Source organism: Cherax quadricarinatus, chromosome 17, assembly GCF_038502225.1.
Source record: "Cherax quadricarinatus isolate ZL_2023a chromosome 17, ASM3850222v1, whole genome shotgun sequence".
Classification (NCBI taxonomy): domain Eukaryota; kingdom Metazoa; phylum Arthropoda; class Malacostraca; order Decapoda; family Parastacidae; genus Cherax; species Cherax quadricarinatus.
In genome coordinates, this window is record NC_091308.1 from 36,018,233 (window position 1) to 36,032,981 (window position 14,749).

Here is a 14,749-nt window from a genome sequence, read left to right on the forward strand (position 1 = left end):
GTGTGTACCTGTACCTGAATAAACTTACTTAGACTTTTTAACAGAAACTAACCTATTGCACCAATTTCGCTTTAAATTTTACTCTAGTCCATCCCTGTCCCCTCCCTCCCTCCCTCTCCCCCACACTCCTATCCTCTGCACATTCCTACGTTCTGATGAACCCCTGTGGGTTTAGCAATTAAAGAGATTATAATAGTCTTACTATGTTATTTTTAACACTACTTCCCCTTCTTCTTTCTCTCAGTCTCCTTCCCTCTGTCTGTCTGTCTGTCTGCCTCTCTCTCCCTCTCTCTTTCTCCCTATCTCTCTCTTTCTCTCTCTCTCATTCTTTCCCCTCTTTTATGAACGAATCATTATTGGAGACTTTAATGTTAGACATAGGATAATTGGATGGTCTGTAACAAACACCATTAGAACTAAACTAGTCAAACTTCTGAATAAGACTAATAATGCTAGAATTGTGGGGACTGTTGAAAATACTTGTGTGTGTGTCGTTATACATATATATATATATATATATATATATATATATATATATATATATATATATATATATATATATATATATATATATATATATATATATATATGCACACACTAGACAGCGCCTAGGAAATGGGAGATAATGGGGCTTGACCTAAGAAAAGGATAGTTTCAGTTCCTTAGATCAAGAGCCTGTCTCCGGCATCAAGGAGGAAGGATGATAGTCAAGAAAATGGAAACATCGTCCGTTTTCTTAGACAGATTTCATTCGCGTTTTCTCTACCCTGTGCACGGTACTTCGATGACTGCTGAAGGGCTCTTGATCCAAAGTACTGGAGCTGCCACCCTCTCTCTCTTTCCCTCTCTTTTTTATCGGGTGAAACCTGATTGCCTCTCATTACCCGGGAGCTGTTGGACCCCTTCGTGTTTACCGCTTCTCTTTGTTAATAATAATTATGATAATACTGTAGTAGTAATAATAATAAATAAGTTTTTCTCTGGTTTACGTAAGTGTTGGACTTAACAAAATAAAGTAACAGAAGCTTCGTCTTGTTTAAACTGTGCCAGTAGTGAAGGATTATTTGACTCTCCAACATTCCTCAGCAGTGAGAGCGGTGCCTGGCACTGCATGACATAGCAGGGAATTACTTAACATATTGCTGAGTCACCGGCAATTATGAAGGCACAGACTAGTGGCAGAACAGTCTTTTATTGAGACAACGTTTCGTCCTGTGTAGAGTTTTATCAAATCATGACTTTAAGCTGTACTCAAGAGCGAAACGTTTTCCCCGGAAAAGGCCATTGTGCCACATGTGATTTTTGTCCTCATTGCCTAGGTAGTGCCCAGTCCTGTATCTTTCCAAGGTAGGGTTAGAACAGTGCCAAGAGCTTCATCTTTATACTGCTCAAATACTGCCTAAACCTTCCCATTTTTCTCAACAGTGACCAGTACTTTCCATTTCTTATTTAACAGGAAGAGAATGTTTGGTACCTTACCTTTCCTAGGCAGCGCCCAGACTGTTCTCACTTGAAGGATAAAACGAAGGGAGCGCCAGGTTGCCTTACCTTTCCTAGACAGAGACGCTTGTTCATGGTGTGGAGGGCATGTTCTGCTGACTGTCTGTCAGCGAACTCGACGAAGCAGTAGGGATCATTGCCGGACTGAAAGAGAGGAGCAACACGGGGTCAGCTAATGTCATGAATACTCATTTTATTTGTAGAATGTGTGGAATGAAATCTTAACAGCTGCTGGGGCAGGGCTTTGACTAAATTGATAAGGTCATGGCATGCCTTAAATAATATGGTCACTTATCATTTTACTTTTAATCCGAGAACATAAGTGGAAGGAGAATCACACGATAAATGAAAAAGGTCATATAACAAATTAAAAACAGTACATTGACAGAGCATAAAAGTTACACAGGATCACATGGACTGCAGTGGTTATTTTTAAATAAACAAATTAATTCCCCTTAGACACACACACACACACACACACACACACACACACACACACACACACACACACACACACACACACACACACACACACACACACACACACACACACACACACACACACACACACACACACACACACTGACAGAGTAGTTAAGAGTTTTTATGAGGATAGTGAAGCTCAGGTTAGGGTATGTAGGAAAGAGGGAGATTATTTTCCACTTAAAATAGGCATTACACTAGGATGTGTGAAGGCATCATTTTTTTTTTAACATATTTATAGATGGATCTGTAAGAGAAGTGAAGGCTAAGGTGTTGGGGACAGGTGTAGGATTAACAGATAAGGAATCTAATGCAAAGTTGGAGTTGTCACAGTTGCTTTTTGTGGATGACACCTTGCTTTTGGGAGATTCTGAAATGAAGTTGTTAGACGAATTTGAGAGAGTATGCAAAAGTAGAAAATTAGGAAAGAGCAAGGTGATGAGTGTAACAAAATATTTAGGTAATGAAACATTGGATATCAGACTGGAAGGAGTATGGAGAAGTGTTCAGATATTTAGAAGTGGGCTTGTCGGCGGACGGGACAATGAAAGATGAAGTGAACCACAGAAATGACGAGCAGAAAAACTGTGTAGTGCGCTGAGGTATCTGTGGAGACAAAGAACGTTATCCATGGAGGTAAAAGAGAAAATGTATCAGATTATGGTAGTACCAACTGAAGCATAGGTTTTAAACGTTGCATCGAGGAGGTTGGAGGCAGTTGAAATGTCTTGTCTGAGAGTAATGTGTGGCTTAATTATTATACAGGGAATTCGTTGTTTAAAGATAAGGAGGAGGTGTGGGGTTACTAAATGTATTATCCAGAGGAATGAGGAGGGGTTATTGAGGTGGTCTGAACATTTATATTGGATAGAGCAAAATAGGATGACTTGTAAGGAGTATAAAGCTGTAGTGGAAAGAAGGAGAGGTATGGGTCGCCCTAGGAAAGGTTGTATGGAGAGAATAAATGAAGTTTTATATGCGAGGGGCTTGGACATCCAACAGGCGTGGGTGAGCATGTTAGGAGTGGAAACAAGTGTTTTTATGACATGAACAGCTGTTAAAGTGTGAGCAAGGTAACATTTATGAAGGGTTTCAGTTACTTTATCATTTATGTCCTCCAAAATAAAAATGTTCTCACTTGGCTCAAATTATTATTATAATCATGGGGGAGCACTAAACCCATAGGATTATACAGCGCATGTGGGGGGGGTGTAACACATTCAGGCTCAATCCAGAGAACTGGAGCACAGATCCAATTCCCTAGATCAAGAGCCCCTCACCAGCATTAAGGAACCTCCCTAGATGGGACTTGGCTCATAACTCCCTAAATTTACACCCAGTGCATCCTAAGGTCTCCTTCCCTCTCTTTCTCTTTTTTTCTCTCTCTCCTCTACACTCCTCTTGTCCCCATGTGCATACTCACTGTTACCCACTTGTCACATCCCACCCTTATTTTAATCCACATAAATCATGAATGTATTCACTTATATTCCCTCTTTCCTTCCCTTAAGTGATCATTTAATTTTACCGCTTCTCTTAGCTCTAATTCTCTCTGGTACACCTGACTTCCTCTCATTTACACCTCTCACTGAAATTTTCCTACCCTCTTTTTTTGTGTGTGAGTGTATGTATAATATTTAGATAGCAAGGAAAAAAGTGAAAGGGTGAAAATTCTAACGTTTACTGTACGACATTTTTCCCTTAAGCTACTTTCCTTCCAGCTTTGATCTCTGCTGCTTCTTCTAGGAAAGACTTTTGATTCTGTTTTCCGTTGTCTCGTCCCTTCCCAGTGCCACTGTTCGGTCTCTCTTTGGCATGCAAATTGGGTCATCCAGAGTGGAACCCCCGTGTATCATGTTCCCAAGTTGCCTACCAGCAGGGGCTACGGCTACGGGTGGTGTGGGTCAACCAGTGGGCTGGGTCGACCAGTGGGCTGGGTCGATCAGTGGGCTGAGTCGACCAGTGGGCTGGGTGGACCAGTGGGCTGGGTCGACCAGTGGGTTGGGTCGACCAGTGGGTGGGTCGACCAGTGGGCTGGGTCGACCAGTGGGCTGGGTTGACCAGTGGGCTGGGTCGACCAGTGGGCTGGGTTGACCAGTGGGCTGGGTCGACCAGTGGGCTGGGTCGACCAGTGAGCTGGGTCGACCAGTGAGCTGGGTCGACCAGTGGGCTGGGTCGACCAGTGAGCTGGGTCGACCAGTGGGCTGGGTCGACCAGTGGGCTGGGTCGACCAGTGAGCTGGGTCGACCAGTGAGCTGGGTCGACCAGTGGACTGGGTCGACCAGTGGGCTGGGTCGACCAGTGGGCTGGGTCGACCAGTGGGCTGGGTCGACCAGTGGGCTGGGTCGACCAGTGGGCTGGGTCGACCAGTGGGCTGGGTCGACCAGTGGGCTGGGTCGACCAGTGGGCTGGGTCGACCAGTGGGCTGGGTCGACCAGTGGGCAGGGACTCTAGTCAACTAGACAATAAGAAAGAACAGAAAAAAAATGAACTCCAAATAAGACGGACGTGTTCACAAGCACTACAGTTCCTTGTTATCTGCCTGGTACTGTGTTATCTGCCTGGTACTGTGTTATCTGCCTGGTACTGTGTTATCTGCCTGGTAATGTTTTATCTGCCTGGTACTGTGTTATCTGTCTGGTACTGTATTATCTGCCTGGTAGTGTGTTATCTGCCTGGTACTGGCCTCTACAAAAATTCAAAACTCTGTTACTCCAGGATTCGTTAAATTAGATAAGGTTAGTTTACGTTATTTTAAACTAGGTTTGGATCGCAAAGCATCCCAAACGAGAGTGTTATTCCTTATGTCCCATAACCCCAGCCCCATACACCTCAAAGTACGCAAGTGGCCCAGGAGCTGTAACTTGTACCCCATAACTACAGTAGTATTAGTTTCCGTAGTGATAGTGTGATTGTTATATCTGCTAGTAAATAGTTTCAGGGACAATCATCCCTCCTGCCCGATCTCGTACAAGACCAGTGTCAAGCAGTGCCAGTCATGCAGTGAAAGCATCGTCAGACAGTGCCACTTATGCAGTGAAAACAGTTTCAGGCAGTGCCAGTCACACAGTGAGACCAGTGTAAAACTGTGCCAGTCATGCAGTGAAAGCATCGTCAGACAGTGCCACTTATGCAGTGAAAACAGTTTCAGGCAGTGCCAGTCACACAGTGAGACCAGTGTAAAACTGTGCCAGTCATGCAGTGAGACCAATGTCAGATAATGCCAGTCATGCAGTGAGACCAGTGTCAGGCAGTGCCAGTCAGGCAGTGAGACCAATGTCAGACAGTGCCAGTCAGGCAGTGAGACCAGTATCAGGCAGTGCCAGTCACGCAGTGAGTTGCCAAACAGTGCCAGAGTCAAGCAGTGCCATGTTATATTGGTCAAGCGGTGCCAGATTTAGGCAGTATCAGGATCATGCAGTGAGAATGAAGCAGTGCCTTCTCATATCGTCGGCACTAAGGCTAAACCCTTCTTACCCACAATACCTGGAAAATACATACCAGCTCACACAACACAGTCTCAGTCTTACACGAACTATCATCATTCCAGAAGAAAGATGAACAAAAAAAAGTGAATACTCAATATTCAAGGCCATATTATACCCTTAATTTAAACCACTGAATTAAAACCACTAAAATGCAGAGCTTCGCTTGGCCACTGAGAAAGGGATCTAACACTCTTAAAATATCCGAGAAGATATTTGAGAATGGAGGATTAAGTAACAACAAAATGGGATATCAACTTACTCCTGAGTAACAAGAGTTTAAAAGTCAACTTTTCACAGGAATTACATTCCAGACTCTTATTCCCTGGGAATAATTAAGTTTATTTAGGTACGGTTACACATATAGTTGTACAAATTATCATACATACCTGGAGGTTACCTGGAGGTTATTCCGGGGATCAACGCCCCCGCGGCCCGGTCCACGACCAGGCCTCCCGATGGATCAGGGCCTGATCAACTAGGCTGTTACTGCTGGCCGCACGCAGTTCGACGTACGAGCCACAGCCCGGCTGATCCGGCACCGACTTTAGGTATCTGTCCAGCTCTCTCTTGAAGGCAGCCAGGGGTTTATTGGCAATTCCCCTAATGCTTGATGGGAGGCTGTTGAACAGTTTTGGGCCCCGGACACTTATGGTGTTTTCTCTTAGTGTACCAATGGCGCCCCTACTTTTTATTGGCGGCATTTTGCATCGCCTGCCCAGTCTTTTACTTTCGTAGGGAGTGATTTCTGTGTGCAGATTTGGGACCATTCCTTCCAAGATTTTCCAAGTGTAGATTATGATATATCTCTCCCTCCTGCGTTCCAACGAGTACAAGTCAAGTGCTTCCAAGCGTTCCCAGTAGTTAAGGTGCTTGACAGAACTTATACGTGCAGTAAAGGATCTCTGTACACTCTCTAGATCTGCGATTTCACCTGCTTTGTATGGAGATGTTTATGTACAGCAGTATTCCAGCCTAGAGAGAACAAGTGATTTGAAAAGGATCATCATGGGCTTGGCATCTCTCGTTTTGAAAGTTCTCATTATCCATCCTATCATTTTCTTTGCACGTGCGATCGTGGCACTGTTGTGATCCTTGAAAGTGAGATCCTCAGACATTACTACTCCCAGGTCCCTTACATTATTTTTCCGCTCTATTGTATGGTCGGAGTCAGTAGTATACTCTGTTCTAGTTATTATCTCCTCCAGTTTTCCATAACGGAGTAGTTGGAATTTGTCCTCATTGAACATCATATTGTTTACCGTTGCCCACTGGAAAACTTTGTTTATATCTTCTTGGAGGTTAACCGCGTCCTCAGCAGATGACAGCCTCATGCAGATCCTAGTATCATCCGCAAAGGATGATACGGTGCTGTGGTGTATATCTCTGTTTATGTCTGATATGAGGATAAGGAATAAGATGGGGGCGAGTACTGTGCCTTGTGGAACAGAGCTCTTCACTATGGCAGCCTCCGATTTAACTCTGTTGACCACTACTCTTTGTGTTCGATTTGTTAGGAAGTTGAAGATCCATCTCCCCACTTTCCCAGTTATTCCTTTAGCACGTATTTTATGGGCTATTACGCCATGATCGCATTTGTCAAATGCTTTTGCAAAGTCTGTGTATATTACATCTGCATTCTGATTTTCTTCCAGTGCATCCAAGGCCATGTCATAGTGATCCAGTAGTTGTGAGAGGCAGGAGCGACCTGCCCTGAACCCATGTTGCCCTGGATTGTGCAGATTTTGGGAATCCAGGTGATTTGCAATCCTGCTTCTTAGCACTCTTTCAAAGATTTTTATGATGTGGGATGTCAGAGCTATTGGTCTATAGTTCTTAGCTAATGCTTTGCTGCCACCTTTATGGAGTGGGGCTATATCCGTTGTTTTAAGTGACTGTGGAATTTCACCCATGTCCAAGCTCCTCCTCCATAGTGTACTTAGGGCACGCGAGAGGGGTTTCTTGCAGTTCTTAATGAAAACAGAGTTCCACGAGTCTGGGCCTGGGGCTGAGTGCATAGGCATGTTGTCAATGGCTTTTTCGAAATCTATCGGAGTTAGGGTAATGTCGGAAATCTGGCATACATTTATGGAGTTTTGAGGCTCATTCATGAAGAAATTATTTGGGTCGTCGATCCTCAGACCGATTAGTGGTTCACTAAACACAGAGTCGTACTGGGATTTCAATATTTCACTCATTTCCTTGTTGTCGTCTGTGTAAGTCCCATCCTGTCTGAGTAAGGGCCCGATACTAGATGTGGTATTTGCCTTGTTTTTGGCATATGAAAAGAAATATTTTGAATTTCTTTCAATTTCACTAATAGCTTTAAGCTCCTCCTGCCTCTCCTGGTTCCTGTAAGAGTCATTTAGCTTAAGTTCGATAGTTTCCACTTCCCTGGTCAGCGCCTCCCTTCGTGTATCAGATATTCTAGCACTCCTGAGGAGCTCAGTGACTCTTCGTCGTCTTCTGTAGAGGGAGCGTCTTTTTCTCTCCAGTTTACTCCTGCTCTTCTTCTTTCTTAGGGGAATATGCCTAGAACATGCTTCGGCTACCAGGCAGTTGATCCTTTCAAGGCACTGGTTTGGGTCCATGTCATTTAAGACATCTTCCCAACATGTTTCGTTTAGGACATGGTTTACCTGGTCCCAGTTGATGTTCTTGTTGTTGAAATTGTATTTTGTGAAGACACCTTCACAGGTACATGCATTCTGTTGTTCAGGACCCCTATGCATGTATGTCTGGACTTCGATTAGATTGTGATCGGAATTAGTTGTTTTTGATATTCTTATGTCTCTTATCAGGTCCTCATTATTTGTGAAGATAAGGTCAAGTGTGTTTTCTAGTCTTGTTGGCTCCACTATCTGCTGGCTTAAGGTGTGTTTTTCGCAGAGACTTAGTAGCTCATGTGTGTGTGACCTTTCATCTGCGCTACCTCCGGGGATTGTTTCAGCTATAACATTATTTGCTACATTCTTCCATTTTGTATGCCTTAGGTTGAAATCACCAAGCAGTAAGATGTTTGGGGATGGAGCTGGAAGGTTTTCCAAACAGTAATCGATTTTCAGTAGCTGTTCCTTGAACTGTTGGGAGGTTGCATCTGGTGGCTTGTATACAACCACAACGACTAGGTTTTGGTTCTCGATCTTTATTGATAGAACTTCAACTACCTCATTTGTGGTGTTCAGCAACTCCGTGCAGATAAGGGACTCTTTGACATACAGGCCAACCCCCCCTTGTTGCCTGTTTTTTCTGTCGCATCTAAAAAGGTTGTAACCACTTATCCATAGTAACATATGCAAAACAACCACGGGGAAAGTAGAATGATAGCTCTAGGTCTTTCGTACTGCAATCAACACATCATCAGGAGCTTGCAAAATTGCAGAAAAGAGGAGGATGTCCAAGCAAGTACGTTCCCGAAGGACGTCTTCACTGGAGTGAAGACGCCCTTTGGGAACGTACTTGCTTGGACATCCTCTTCTTTTCTGCAATTTTACAAGCTCCTGATGATGTGTTGATTGCAACACGAAAGGCCTAGAGCTATCATTCTACTCCCCCCGTGGTTACTTTGCATCTTGTATCGTCTGGACAAGATGCTAAGTCAGTGATGATCCTTTTTAAATCACTTATTCTCTCTAGGCTGGAATACTGCTGTACATTAACATTCCCATCCAAGGCAGGTGAAACTGCAGAACTAGAGAATGTACAGAGAACCTTTACTGCACGTATAAGTTCCATCAAACACCTTAACTACTGGGAGCGCCTGGAAGCACTTGACTTGTACTCACTAGAGCGCAGGCGAGAGAGACTTTTCATAATCTACACCTGGAAGATTCTGGAGGGACCGGTCCCTAATATGCACACAGCAATCACTCCAAACGAAAGCAAAAGACTTGGCAGGAGATGCAACATACTCCCAGTGAAAAGTAGGGGCGTCACTGGTACACTACGAGAAAACACAATAAGTGTCCGGGGCCCAAGGCTGTTTAACAGCCTCCCACCAGCAATAAGGGGCATTACGGGAAGACCCCTGGTTGTCTTTAAGATGGAGCTGGACAGATACCTAAAGACGGTGCCGGATCAGCCGGGCTGTGGTTCATACGTTGGATTGCGTGCGGCCAGCAATAACAGCCTCGTTGATCAGGCCCTGATCCACCGGGAGGCCTGGTCGTGGACCGGGCCGCGGGGGCGTTGATCCCCGGAATGCCCTCCAGGTAGACTCCAGGTATGTGTAAATTACCTAGAATATCTCCAGAAAAAGTTACAGCGATTTATTTACACCTGGGAATCTCTGTCTCTCGACCTAGAAAGAAAGGTTCTGCTCTGTACCATAACTCTCAATCGCCTCTCCTAGTCTGCACTCCTTCCTTGACCTCATAAAGACCTCATATATCCTGTTGCCTCATGAGACAACAGGATGAAGGGATTAGCCCACACTCTCCCTGACGGGAAATTTGAGACAACGGTTACAAGACCTCACCCGAGGGTCAGGCAGTGACTTGGCCAGGCAGTGACTGGGTGAGGTGGTGACTGGGTAAGGTAGTGATTGGGTAAGGCGGTGATCAGGTGAGGCAGTGACTGTGTAAGGCAGTGATTGGGTAAGGCAGTGATTGGGTGAGGCAGTGACTGGGTGAAGTAGTGACTGGGTGAAGCAGTGACTGGGTGAGGCAGTGATTGGGTGAGGCTATGACTGGGTAAGGCAGTGATTGGATAAGGCAGTGATTGGGTGAGGCAGTGACTGGGTAAAGCAATGACTGGGTAAGGTAGTGACTGGGTGAGGCAGTGACTGGGTAAGGTAGTGACTGGGTGAGGCAGTGACTGGGTAAGGTAGTGATTGGGTAAGGCGGTGATCAGGTGAGGCAGTGACTGTGTAAGGCAGTGATTGGGTAAGGCAGTGATTGGGTGAGGCAGTGACTGGGTAAGGTAGTGACTGGGTAAGGTAGTGACTGGGTGAGGCAGTGACTGGGTGAAGTAGTGACTGGGTGAAGTAGTGACTGGGTGAAGCAGTGACTGGGTGAGGCAGTGATTGGGTGAGGCTATGACTGGGTAAGGCAGTGATTGGATAAGGCAGTGATTGGGTGAGGCAGTGACTGGGTAAGACAGTGACTGGGTAAGGTAGTGACTGGGTGAGGCAGTGACTGGGTAAGGTAGTGACTGGGTGAGGCAGTGACTGGGTAAGGCAGTGACTGGGTGAGGCAGTGGCTGGGTGAGGCAGTGATTGGGTAAGGCAGTGACTGGGTGAGGCAGTGGCTGGGTGAGGCAGTGACTGGGTGAGGCAGTGACTGGATGAGATAGTGGCTGGGTGAGGCAGTGGCTGGGTGAGGCAGTGGCTGGGTGAGGCAGTGATTGGGTGAGGCAGTGATTGGGTAAGGCAGTGACTGGATGAGATAGTGGCTGGGTAAGGCAGTGGCTGGGTGAGGCAGTGGCTGGGTGAGGCAGTGATTGGGTAAGGCAGTGACTGGGTGAGGCAGTGGCTGGGTGAGGCAGTGACTGGATGAGATAGTGGCTGGGTAAGGCAGTGGCTGGGTGAGGCAGTGGCTGGGTAAGGCAGTGATTGGGTAAGGCAGTGACTGGGTGAGGCAGTGACTGGGTGAGATAGTGGCTGGGTGAGGCAGTGACTGGGTGAGGCAGTGGCTGGGTGAGGCAGTGATTGGGTGAGGCAGTGATTGGGTTACCAGAGCCAGGAAGTGCCAGAGCCAGGCAGTGTCAGGGGCAAAGCAGTGCCACAGGCAGGCAGTGCCACCTTCCTCATTTCTCTCTTACAGCTAAACCTATATGCAAATTTTTCATCCTGTCATACCAGTTCACGTATTTGAAAACAGAATGTCAAGCGTTTACCTAGTGAAGAGATTTCTATTGTATCTGTGTCCAACATGCTTAATTTGTTGTGTCCAACATGTTTATTTAGTTGTGGCCAACATGTTTATTTAGTTGTGTCCAGCATGTTTATTTTGTGTCCAACATGTTTATTTAGTTGTGGCCAACATGTTTATTTAGTTGTGGCCAACATGTTTATTTTGTTGTGTCCAACATGTTTATTTAGTTGTGGCCAACACAGTTGTTGCGTTTAACAAACTTGAGTTGTAACCAACACAACAGTTTCGTTGAGGCCAACATACTTATTTTGTTGTGGCCAATTTTTATTTTATCTCTTCTATTCCGTAATCCCTACTAAATCTTTGTGATCCCAGTTACGGGTCTTTTATCCAGGCACCAACTTCGTTATCCCAGCTGCAGCTCTGTTACACCAGGTTCCAACTTAGTTATCCTGGCTTCGACATCATTATCTCAGAGATCCTGATATACTATCTCGTCTGTTAGGTTATTAACCTAGCTTGTGTTGCTTTATCCCAGCATTAACATAGTTATCCCAGCTTTAGCATTATTATCCTAGCTCCTGATATGTTATCCAGACTCCGGCATCATTATTTCATGTAAATGGAGCGTTCCAGTTTTGATTTCTTTTACTAGGCTTCTTTAGTAATGGATATTGACGTTTTTACCATAAGAAAATACGTATATGATTTATGACGTGAGGACATGTTTAGTATAGGTGCTCGTTCCTTAAGCGGATGTGACCTGACTTGACCTGACTAGGCTGGGTCATTGGCTTAGGCCGGTGGGAGACTTGGACTTGCATCGCATGGGACAATAGGCCTGCTGCAGTGTTCTTTCTTAATGTTGTACAAGAATGGTATACAATACCGACAAGATGAAATTGATGTTGCACACGTGTCTCAATTTCTTAATGTTCTTATAGAAGAGTAGGCCTGGAGGCTAAAGCTCCCGCTACACACACGGAGGGCCCGGGTTCGATTCCCGGCGGGTGGAAACATTTCGACACGTTTCCTTACACCTGTTCTCCTGTTCACCTAGCAGCAAATAGGTACCTGGGTGTTAGTCGACTGGTGTGGGTCGCATCCTGGGGGACAAGATTAAGGACCCCAATGGAAATAAGTTACAGTCCTCGATGACGCACTGACTTTCTTGGGTTATCCTGGGTGGCTAACCCTCCGGGGTTAAAAATCCGAACGAAATCTTATCTTATCTTATCTTTACTCTCTCTCTCTCTCTCTCTTTCTTCCCTCTCCCTCTCCATACTCTACCTTTCTTCCCTCTCCCTTCCTGCAAAAGCAATATAGATGTAAGCACTTTGTAAACACTGGATTCAACTGGATACAAAACAAGGGATGGTAGTGGCTACCAGCACCTCCACGCTAGTTCACGTAGTAGTACCCAGGACCATCACTTAGCGGGAGACCATCTACGACATAATAGTTACTGCCCTCCAAACAAGTCTTACCACATATATGCCTGAAATGCATATATATATATATATATATATATATATATATATATATATATATATATATATATATATATATATATATATAAGATAAGATAAGATAAGATTTCGTTCGGATTTTTAACCCCGGAGGGTTAGCCACCCAGGATAACCCAAGAAAGTCAGTGCGTCATCGAGGACTAACTTATTTCCATTGGGGTCCTTAATCTTGTCCCCCAGGATGCGACCCACACCAGTCGACTAACACCCAGGTACCTATTTGCTGCTAGGTGAACAGGACAACAGGTGTAAGGAAACGTGTCGAAATGTTTCCACCCGCCGGGAATCGAACCCGGGCCCTCCGTGTGTGAAGCGGGAGCTTTAGCCACCAGGCCACTTATACAACACTTATACAACACATGTGAATCTTTAAAGATTCTTATGTGTTGCATAAGTGTCTCAATTCTTCAACTTGTCGGTTTTCTAAACCATTCATCACATCTGTCAGACACTGCAACATCATGGAATCTTGGAACAAAGACTTCAACGCTTGCCCAACCTTTGGACGACGACCTACTTACACAAGTGACAAGTCCCACTGTGATCCCGCCTCCTCCTGCTTCGACTCATCTGACTGCAGTATATAAGTCACCTCTCTGGCCCTATGCTGCACTTCCTACAAGAGTGATGGACTGAACACATCGATTCCAGGTTGAGGGACTGATTACCTCAAACTTCTCCTCTCCTTACCCATTTCTACTTTGTATTGGACTGATGAAGCCACTGTGTGGCGAAACGTTTCTTCAATAAAGATTCCCATGTGTTGCATAAGTGTCTCAATTCTTCAACTTGTCGGTTTTCTAAACCATTCATCATATATATATATATATATATATATATATATATATATATATATATATATATATATATATATATATATATATATATATATATATATATAGAGAGAGAGAGAGAGAGAGAGAGAGAGAGGTAGTAGGTTGGTAGACAGCAACCACCCAGGGAGGTACTACCGTACTGCCAAGTGAGTGTAAAACGAAAGCCTGTAATTGTTTTAAATGATGGTAGGATTGCTGGTGTCTTTTGTCTGTCTCACAAATATGCAAGATTACAGGTACGTCTTGCTACTTCTACTTATTCTTAGGTCACACTACACATACATGTACATGTTTATTTTTAATAGTTCTTGATCTTATTACTTTTCCTTTTATATCCATGGGGAAGTGGAATTAGAATCTTTCCTCCGTAAGCCATGCGTGTTGTAAAAGTCAACTAAAATGCCGGGAACAATGGGCTAGTAACCCATTTTCCTGTAATAATTACTAAAAAGAATAAGAAGAAAATTGTCAAAGTGGGAAGTCTGAATGTGCGTGGATGTTGTGCGAATGATAAGAAAGAGAAGATTGTGGATGTTATGAATGAGAAGAAGCTGGATGTCATGGCTTTAAGTGAAACAAAGCTGAAGGGGGTGGGAGAGTTTCAGTGGAGAGGAATAAACGGGATTAGGCCAAGAGTTTCAAATAGAGTTAGAGCTAAAGAAGAAGTAGCAATAATGTTGAAGGATAAGTTATGGCAGGAAAAGAGGGACTATAATTGTATTAATTCAAGGAGTATGTGGAGTAAAATAAAGGTTGGATGTGAAAAGTGGGTTATAGTAAGCTTATATGCACCTCGAGAAGAGAGAAGTGTAGAGGAGAGAGAGAGATTTTGGGAAATGTTGAGTGAATGCGTGGGGAGTTTCGAACCAACTGTGAGAGTAATGGTGGTTGGGGATTTCAATGCTAAAGTGGCCAAAAATGTTGTGGAGGGAGTAGTAGGTAAATTTGGGGATGCCAGGGGTAAATGAAAATGGGGAGCTTTTAATTGAGCTATGTGTAGAAAGAGGTTTGGTAATAAGTAATACATATTTTATGAAGAAGAGGATAAATAAATATACAAGGTATGATATAGCACGTAATGAAAGTAGTTTGTTAGATTATGT

At 44.4% G+C, this 14,749-nt stretch overlaps 1 protein-coding gene across 2 annotated transcripts in view; it reads right to left on the minus strand.

The window, feature by feature from the left end:
* LOC138852828 (uncharacterized) overlaps positions 1-14,749 on the minus strand; it is a 432,346-nt gene that overhangs the window by 222,372 nt on the left and 195,225 nt on the right. For both annotated transcript variants that reach the window (XR_011392108.1, XM_070085948.1), the window contains exon 3: positions 1,549-1,644. Coding sequence is in view for 1 of the 2 variants with exons in the window: in XM_070085948.1 (XP_069942049.1) it covers positions 1,549-1,644 (96 nt within the window). In the remaining variant the exon portion in view is untranslated. The remainder of the gene's footprint in view (positions 1-1,548; positions 1,645-14,749) is intronic.